Source organism: Crassostrea angulata, unplaced genomic scaffold, assembly GCF_025612915.1.
Source record: "Crassostrea angulata isolate pt1a10 unplaced genomic scaffold, ASM2561291v2 HiC_scaffold_55, whole genome shotgun sequence".
NCBI classification, from domain to species: domain Eukaryota; kingdom Metazoa; phylum Mollusca; class Bivalvia; order Ostreida; family Ostreidae; genus Magallana; species Magallana angulata.
In genome coordinates, this window is record NW_026441610.1 from 102,501 (window position 1) to 112,765 (window position 10,265).

A 10,265-nucleotide genomic window follows, 5' to 3' on the forward strand; every position below is an offset into this window, starting at 1 on the left:
CTAAAGATGGCATTTCATTTCAAAATTATTTTTGATTTTTCTTAGATCTCTTAGTCGTGTGTTCTGAAAGTCAGACACATGACGTATAATAAAACAATTTTGTACTTTGTACAATTTTTACGTAAGTGATCATGCTATTTTCAATTATATTTATTGATGTACTGTCGAAAAGGATGAATAAAAACTTATGTATTTTTTTACCATGCTTGAGCTATGAATCAAAGAGCAATTACCGGGGGTATGTTTATGTTGTAATGTTCCATCTTTTCCTTCTCCGCTTGCGGTCTGCAACAATTATCTACCCCCCGCAAACTCCACACCTCCCCATTTCCATTTTGGTCTCCGACCAATGTGATACATTTCATACAGACGGTTATTTATTAATCACTGTCGCACAAATATTGAAAATAACGATGTCTTCTTGTTTTGAGATGATATTTTCTTTGCTTTATTTATTTTTTTTTTTTTTTGATATTTTAAACCTTTCCGCCATTAACAGGAAGTTCACATCAATGGATGCCGGGAGTTGACGGATGAGTCGGTGGAGGCCATACTACAGTTCTGTCCCCAGATCAACATATTCCTCTTCCACGGGTGTCCAAAAATCACAGGTTAAAACTTAAGGAATAAAGTATCATTCTTTGAATACATTACATGTATGAGGTTATCAAATATGGCCGAGGTGATATATGATAGATTTGATCACACTCGACCGTCTTTGATCACAACATAGAACTATTTTAACAAGACCATGGACTTTCGGTAGGATGTAGCTATCTTTTTCTTGCATGAAAACAATGTAAAAATGACGCTGGTTTCAAATAAATTATACATTCAAAGAGCCATTGCTCAGTGGCCAGCAACGAAATAGACAGGATTACGTCACTTTGCTGTTTAAAAAAAAACCACCTAAAGTCTAAGCTTGTGTTAAAATGGTTCTAATATTCGAAGAATGGTATTAATAATTCCAAATAACTTATATTGATCTACTTTTCAACTTTTGATCATTTTATAGAATATTTCAATTATTGCCATTTTTATCTTTTTTTCACATTGTAAAATTATGTAAACATGTAACAAACGTAATGTCAAAAAAGCCAAACAATTTGACTTTTGTAAATATATTATAGGTAACAAAACTAGAACGTAAAATAAGTTCAAAACAGTCGATGACAATTACTAGAATTTCTAATAAGCTTCTCATTTTCCATCCACAGAAATGGCCAGGGAAGCTTTGGAGAATGTGACAATAGAACGGAATTCACCGATGAAACAAGTCACGTGGACTATTTACTGAATCATCTGCACATGCGCAGACTTGGCCACGGTTATAACTCCATAGACTCAGTTCCTTGTCTGTGACCACAACCAGTTACCTAAATTGTTTCCTTTTTAGTTATGCAACAGAGGAACGTTTATGCATTCTTATTTTTTTGTATTTTTTACGAAAGGAAAAAATGCAAATCCTAAGAGCTTTTGAATTTAATATTTCTCATATTGTAACATAGAATTCAAAGTGTATAAATCAATTGGCTTTGTCTTATGTCTGTAGGAGAGATTGTGTGGATAGATGAGTGTACTCGCTGTTTGTAACGAATCTTTGTATGGAAGTACTCCCCAACCACCCCCACCCCCAAATTGGCTGAGTAAGCTCACTTCAGACTTTATTTATATATGGTAGTTGAAGATTTATTGTATTTCAAGTATTTCAATGACAAACTAACGGAGTAGATTATTTATTTATACCTTGTTGATTTTTTTTTTTGAAGATTATGTTTATTGTTCATGTATACATTTTTAAAACATACTTTGTATAGTTTTTAATAGTGTTTAAGTGTTTAAGTTGGATTAGTCAACCTCTTCAAACTTATCATATTGCGAGAAATGTGCCCACGTGGTAGCACCTGTACGTATTGTAATTTATTAATAAGTTTAAAGAACTAATTAAAAAAACTTGTGCACGCATTAGACTGTGTTGATATTTAGAAACTACGCTTTCAGATTGTTATCTTCAAATTCCATCTTACCTACCTACTGTATGGCATAATATTCATGGCAGAAAAGTTACATTAAAATTGAAATGATCAAAATTCTTTTCTTCTTATATCTTTAATCTCTCAGGTATGCTATATGTTTGGTATGGTATGACATGTACTACGGCGTGTAGACAAGATAGAGACTAACAGTATAACCTTTCAGATTCCGGAATGCACAAACTTGTTTCCTAGGAAATGCGCTGCATTGATATAAATTTCAGAATTAAATACCGTATACAGGGTTATTTTCGCCCCTATTAGTTTTTGCCCTCTACTCTTGCAAACAATTTCGTCCCCATCTTAAATTCGCCCATACACAGTTGTTTTTAAAGAGATAATTTGATACCTTGGAATTCGCCCAGTCCTAATATTCACCCGTTGACAACGAGGGCAAAATGGGAGGAAATAAAATGGAGACGAATATTTCCCTGTATACAGTGCTACTACTGGTTTTAAAACAGTGTTGGCAAAATAGAGAAGCTAGGGACACCTTGTAGTATGACAATGGATGGGAATTAAGTTCATTGTCTGTGTCATTTTATTAATTTAAATCCCAATAAATCAAATATTTAAGAAAGCTATGGTGTCGTAAGGAACAACAATCGCCCCCGAAGAGTTGCACAGTCAAGACTTACTTATTCTTTAAGAAACATCACTTGTTCTTTAAAATAGATAAATCATATAAGCATTATAAAACAGGAAACGAAAATAATCTTAGTAAATGTAGTGTTATGCATTGCAATGATTTTATTAAAAACAACAAACGCAAGAATATTAAGTTTATTGCACTCATGTACATATATAAACGCAGACAAGAGAACGTTAAGATTTCTTTAATGATGAGATGGCTTCTTCGCTGGTCGATTGTATTAATTGTATATTATGTAGGTCAATGTAACAATATTACAGTGAACAACTCTTATATAATATCAATATACTGTAACACGCACTCCTCACGACTATAAAAAAAAAAACACATGAGTGATTTTTCTGACATGATGTCTCAATAAGATATACAGTAAAAAAAAACATTCATGAATTTCACTTTGAAATAATGTAAATAAAAATACTTACAAAAAATACAACAATCAGTAGAGAACATCGCCTTAACTTTGAAATCACACAATGCACTTTCATAATAACGTATAAATTTATAAATTTATGTTATGCGTACATGCAATTCATTTGTTTTAAGAGCATGCATCTCTCTCTCTCTCTCTCTCTCTCTCTCTCTCTCTCTCTCTCTCTCTCTCTCTCTCTTATTTACAAATTATCATTCCATTACAAATTATCACAAGCAAATGAAAACTAAAGCAAAGAATAACATTTGAAAAACCGGAAATTCACTTGATCTACTTCCGGTACTTGTAATTAAACACTCGTTGCTATCCACAAATTCTATTCTTCCATCCACTCCAGTGATGAGGGGTGATGTGGCCCTTATGTATTCGGCGAACACGTCCGTGTCCAAAATACCTTTAAAAAGTAATATAATTGGTTACAATGCATTCTGAAAATATTGATGTCAATTGTAAAAATAATTTAATCTTAATAAATTCATCGAGATGGCTTATATTTTTAAGAGTTGACTATTTACACATTTACAGAAATGGATAAATGTTACAAATTATTATGATAACATTTTGAAAAAATAGCCATACCTCCTCTATATTATATTTACATGTAGATGGGATATGCTTTTTTCAAAATGTTTGTTTTAAGTAATTTTGTGCAATGGATGTATACATTAGATTATAAATATGTCATACAATGAAAATTTAATGAAAAAAACGAGTGAAGTCCCTGGAGTCTAGATACCTGGGGGTGGGGGATAGAAAAGGAAGGGTCGGTCCTGTCCTTAAACACCTGTGAATATAGCTACCTTTATGTCCTGCGTGAATCACCAAATGTTTGATATACTCACCAACAACATGCGTCTGTACAGCATTATCTCGAATCATCGTATAACCATCCCCACCATTCAGTAGGTAATTTGACAAAACAATGTCGTAGAATTTCTCATTGTCTAACGGTAAATATTCCGGGACTTCGCATTCAGAGCAAACCACTTTCACATCTACAATTCGTTGTCTCTCTGGATTTTTTAGATTATATTTCACTCTTATTCCTGTTAAATGAAAATATGGAGAAGTTGAAACATATAAAAGATATCTTTTTAAAAATAAAAAATCTTGATTATTTATAGGTAACAAAAATCACCGTCAAACACTTTTTTGAAAAAATTTCGACCATATTATCCGTCTTCATCAGTCGAGTTTTCTAAATTAATACAGTCATTTAGAATTTTTTTTTTTTTTGCGTTTTAAAAGCAAATTAAAAAGCAACTTCTCTGACCTTTCCGAAAAACGAAGAGCATAATTTCAAGTTCAGCAGGAAAGTTCCGAAAAGTTGAGATTGATCTTACCAGACACCTGTAAAAACGCGCCATCTGGGTCTTCTGTGTCGTATGACGTCACACTCAGTTCCAGAGCTTGGCGTAAGTACTTCCCCTTCAGTTGGATCGTGTCCATGGTGTTTCTGTATGGCTGAACAGTGATAGCGTCACCCAGAGTTACGGTTCCTGTCCAAACGTGAGGGAGGGAATATTAAGAACCCAATAAGATACAGCTTTCTTCGTACAATAGATACGCGTATCTGTTCCCATTAGCATGGCCAATATAGAACCTTTTTTTTATTTTATAAAAACAGGAAATATTTTAAAATGTCTTCTAAAGAACTTGCTTGACCAAAAAGTAACAATCATAATTTCATGTCCAAGTTGGATGTGGTACAACATTGCATAAAACATTTAAAGGGGCATGGTCACGATTTTGGTCAAAAATTACTTTTTCGATTTTAATGTTTATAATGCTTCAATAAGGCATTTTTAATAGGAAACCAAAATTTGAGTGTCATTTGTTGAGTTATAAGCGAGTTACAGAGCTTACAATTCCTCGCTATGTAAACAAAGCATTTGATTACATTTTGAATGTTGAAGTGAAATTCCAGTTTTAGACCTAAAATGAATGTGTTAATCGTTAAGAACTGTTTATGAATGCTTAAAAAGAATAGGAATATAGACAAATCATCTTGAAAAAGATTTTTAACTGGTATATTGAACCTATGTAAACAAAAACAGGGCACGAGCCTTGTGTACATGACGAAGAATTGTGAGCCCCGTATCTTGCTTAAAACTCATCGACGGGTACCCAGATTTCATTTGATTATTTTAAATACATTCATAAAGCATTGTAAATAATAACAATAGGCCCATGGGCCACATCGCTCACCTGAACAACAGTTCCTTGTAACATTAAATTTGGTATCATATGCTATTTCTATTTTAAACTTTAAAACCCTTTCTGGGGCCCCAGTATTGGTCCAGGGTTTATGGTTAGCTTTAACAATTTATAATCTACACTATTTGAGGATGCTTGCTTAGTAATCTCACAAACTGTAGGATTGTAATTCTCGAGAAGACATTTTTTTAAACATTTTCCATATATATTTCTATGTTAAACTTTGAACCCCTACTAGGGCCCCAGTATTAGATCGAGGGTCATGGCTTTAATAATTTAGAATCTACACTATTTAAAGATGCTTACGTAGTAATATGACAAATTAAAGCAGTGTAGGTCTCGAAAAGATCTTCACTATATATACAAGTTTTTCTGGAAATATTAGCATTTCTGGTGCAGTGGTTCTTAAGAAAAAGATTTTTTTAACATTTTTCTATGTATTTATATGTTAGACTTTGAACCCCGCCCGGGGCCCCTGTTTTGGTCCGGGGGTCACGATTTTTGCAATTTAGAATCTTCACTATATATACAAGTTTTTATGAAAATATTGGCATTTCTGGTGCAGTGGTTCTAAAGAAGAAGATTTTTTAAACATTTTTCCTATGTATTTCTATGTTAAACTTTGAACCTGTGTATTTCTATGTTAAACTTTGAACCCCGCCTGGGGCCCCCGTTTTGGTCCGAGGGTCAAGATTTTTGCAATTTAGAATCTTCACTATATATACAAGCTTTTACGTAAATATTGGCATTTCTGGTGCAGTGGTTCTTGAGAAGAAGATTTTAAAAAAAATTTCCTATGTATTTCATGAATACTTTGAAACCCGCCTGGGGCCCCTGCTTTAGTCCGGGGTCACAATTTTTGCAATTTAGAATCTTCACTATTTATATACAAGTTTTTGTGTAAATATTGGCCTTTCTGGTGCAGTGGTTCTTAAGAAAAAGATTTTTTAAACATTTTTGTATGTATTTATATGTTAGACTTTGAACCCCGCCCGGGGCCCCAGTTTTGGTCCGGGGGTCATGATTTTTGCAATTTAGAATCTTCACTATATATATACAAGTTTCATAAAAATATTGGCATTTCTGGTGCAGTGGTTCTTGAGAAGAAGATTTTTTAAACATTTTTCCTGTGTTTTTCTATGTTAAACTTTGAACCTGTGTATTTCTATGTTAAACTTTGAACCCCGCCTGGGGCCCCCGTTTTGGTCCGAGGGTCAAGATTTTTGCAATTTAGAATCTTCACTATATATACAAGCTTTTACGTAAATATTGGCATTTCTGGTGCAGTGGTTCTTGAGAAGAAGATTTTTAAAAAAAAATTCCTATGTATTTCATGTTAAACTTTGAACCCCGCCTGGGGCCCCTGCTTTAGTCCGGGGTCTCAATTTTTGCAATTTAGAATCTTCACTATATATATACAAGTTTTTGTGTAAATATTGGCTTTTCTGGTGCAGTGGTTCTTGAGAAGAAGATTTTTAAACATTTTTCCTATGTTTTTCTGTTAGACTTTGAACCCCACCTGGGGTCCCAGTTTTGGTCCGGGGGTCACGATTTTTGTAATTTAGAATCTTCACTATATATACAAGCTTTTACGTAAATATTGGCATTTCTGGTGCAGTGGTTCTTGAGAAGAAGATTTTTAAAGACATGCACCCTATTTTCACTGTTTCGCAATTATCTCCCTTTTAAAAAGGGATTAGCCCATTATTTTAGCAATTTATAATCCCCTTCCCATAAGAATGCCTTGTATCAAGTTTGGTTAAATTTGGCCCATGGTTTTAGAGAAGAAGTCAAAAATGTGAAAAGTTTACAGACGGACAGACAGACAGACGGACAGACGGACGCGGACAAAATGTGATCAGAATAGCTCCCTTGAGCTTTCAGCTCAGGTGAGCTAACAACAGAAAAATAAAATTTGACCAAAATCGTGACCATGCCCCTTTAAGGTTGATCATTAGATATAAATATTCATTTACATGCAGCGTGTAATATACTAGTACTTTAATAGTAATGAATTATATTGATTCTTGATAAAGTCTTGCCTCTTTCAAACGATGCCCGGATGGAGCCTGAGTTAACGATGGCGACGAACACGCGAGTGGCGTTAATGGTGTCGGCATTCTTCAAGTTGATGTACACAAAAGAATCCGCCACCAGATTCCCTGAAATCATCAGATAATTGATGAGAACTTGAAACTTTTTTGTGCCCAAAGCACAAACACAATGTCTTGTAGACAGTCAAGGGTATTCTATTACCGTAACTCTTTGTCAGTTGACCAAAGCATAATTTATATAGGACTTATACTTTATTGTTTAATCAATAGGGACGGTTAAACAGGTTTTGTTGTGTTCAGTCATATATTTTCAAATTTAGAAAATAGACAATACCCTCTATTTGTTTTGATCAATTAAAATCGATTGCATGCTTTAACCGAGGACAAGAATTCTTTTAAACTACATGTATTTTGGGAAAATATAGGCATAAAACTTGTTAGCCTTTTTTTTCTTTTCAAACAATGATAATTATGCAAAACGTTGTATAACTTTTACCCATGTTACATTCCCTCAGCCTGCACGCTGGTCTTGATCCCTCCATCTTGACTAACGTTCTACCAATGACTTCTTTGGTGGAATTTTCTATTTCCAAAAACATTGTATCTACCACTTGTTTAACGGTTGGATCTGTAAAAATAACCATTGTTAGAAGACAGCTCTAATCAGATTTTTTACACACATTTACCCACATGAAAGATTTACCAATGAGTTTTACAAAGTAACATTCACTTATTAAATAATGACTTAATTAGTATCGGATTCCATTTGTATTGTGTCTGATAAATTGACCAAAAACTTCTTTTATCTAGCTTAGTTTTAGCTCTGCATGTTATGATTTTTTCATACTGTAGTCATTTGTTAGACTTTTTTTTTATATATTCTAAATCATAAGAAGAGAATTGACTTTGTTTTTAATATGGTTAACATTTGGTGAGATTTTATACCTTCTGCAATACTGTTGTTAAGTAGGATCGGATTTCCACCGTAGGAAACAACTTTCCCTGTGTTGTCAAACTGAACTTGTAAAAAGCCCAGATACTTTCCGAATGTGTAGTCCTGAACGACAAGCGTTCTCTCGCCATTGGCTTTGTTGACCACGTGAGGATAATCACCACTCGGCTTCTCTACAGAAGGCGCTGTGCCTGCAAACATGGACAACAAACATTTGAAAAACGCCATTAAGGAGGCTGAACAGTGAACTAATTACCCATCAGATCTGCCTAAAACTTTAACAATTATTTATCGGACCTTATACTACTATTTAGTAAAAAAAAATTAATAATAGTTTAGATTTCCAATTTGATCATTTTCCTAAATTTTATATGCAGAGCTCTTCGTTTACTGGAGGTAAATATGGCCTATAAATGGTTACGACTATTAAGCCCCTTTAACCATTTGGTGATAATCGATTATAATTACATGTATTAAGTAGTTAAATTAAAAAACGTATGAAAATGAATTCATGCAATGTTATTGCGGGCTGAAAAAAATATCAAGACACGGATCACACAAGTTGGCTGTACATATATTTGCCTGCCCTTACTATATATTGAATATCGTCACTCTTTTGAAAATCACGTCTGTCTTCCTGGCCATAATTATATAAAATTCCGTTTGTTCGAACATCGAACAATGTCCTATAATGCTCAAGATGATTCATATTTTAAAATAGTACCACTCAAAAGTAGATCGAATTAATTTTTCTGTGTCAAAATTATTGTCCAAGTAATATTTTAATGCTCGCATGCAATAAGTCGTGTCATCTTTAGAAGTACTGTTCAACCGCGTCGAGCACCTGTGTAGGAAGAGGTTTATTTTGATTATGAAATCAAGTTAAAAACAAATTTTAAATAAAAAAAAAAGATTTCTTTTCTTTTTACAGGCATATTAATATTAGTAATAATTTTACTAATGGACCGGGTCCCTTGCTTTTGATGGGTAATAAGCATCTATGGAGTAAGTAAACTGTCTCTTAACAGTCGTTCGTTGAATCATGTGTAGACATTGACAGGTTTGCTGTGTTGAAACAGGTGTTTGCTGATTTCAAGTGTTTAGCTCATAGTTGTTCGACACGTCCGTTTGCATGTCATTGCGCCGCGTTAGACATTGGTCACAGATTATATACATGCCAGTTCTATATTAAGTTAGGAAGGGGGGGGGGGCATTGCAAGCAACAATGCCATTTGTACACAGTTATTGATTATGTTTACACTCTTGAAAGCTCTACTAGTATCATTAATTCATTAGAAAATAATTTTGTGCTTTTGTGGGATATATTTTTTTTACGTATGAAGGTATTCTAACAAGAGATTCCTTTTCATATATACATTGTACAATGTATATTCATATATATGTATACCTTGGATATTTACCTGACAGTAATCGGACTGAAATGTTGATGCCCCCCCCCCCCCCCCCATTATTGCACCCACACATCTGGGATTTTTACCTGTGTATAGAAAGGTATTGGTGTGACCCCCAATCACAACATCCACCCCTTCCACCTCCGTTGCTATTTTGGTGTCCACGGCAAATCCCGCGTGACCCAGAGCGATGATCTTGTTGACCCCTTGACCTTGTAAATTCGTGACCTCAGAGCGAATTGACGTCACTTCGTCCTCAAATTTCAGGCTTCCTGTCAGCAAAAAAAAAGTACAATCAAATAATTCATTCAAATTCAATGCCTATAATAACATAAATATAATATATACACTTATATTGATTTCCGGTATCAATTGTTTTCATCCTGTGGTTTGGAAACTTAAAACAGTGGGTCTATTTTCGTCAACCCTCATGACATATACTCTCAAATAGAGCATATTATTGATCCATTTCAAACTACATGTAGTTTATATGATTTTGATTGTAAGTTCAT

At 34.0% G+C, this 10,265-nt stretch overlaps 2 protein-coding genes across 2 annotated transcripts in view; one reads left to right on the top strand and one right to left on the bottom strand.

Annotated features, from left to right (window-relative positions):
• Positions 1–1,807, top strand: part of LOC128168809 (protein AMN1 homolog) — a 13,274-nt gene extending 11,467 nt beyond the window's left edge. Inside the window, exons 6-7 of the mRNA XM_052834977.1 lie at positions 500–611; positions 1,218–1,807. Coding sequence (XP_052690937.1) covers positions 500–611; positions 1,218–1,297 — 192 coding nt within the window. The 3' untranslated portion in view covers positions 1,298–1,807. The remainder of the gene's footprint in view (positions 1–499; positions 612–1,217) is intronic.
• A 994-nt stretch (positions 1,808–2,801) lies between these two features.
• On the bottom strand, positions 2,802–10,025 carry LOC128168807 (snake venom 5'-nucleotidase-like; the record flags this gene model as incomplete). Its single annotated transcript, XM_052834972.1, is given in 7 exon segments — positions 2,802–3,512; positions 3,961–4,164; positions 4,462–4,617; positions 7,378–7,497; positions 7,886–8,017; positions 8,335–8,532; positions 9,840–10,025. Coding segments are annotated over 7 exon segments (1,181 nt in total), but the record flags the coding sequence as incomplete, so codon positions are not given.
• Positions 10,026–10,265: the final 240 nt, after the last annotated feature.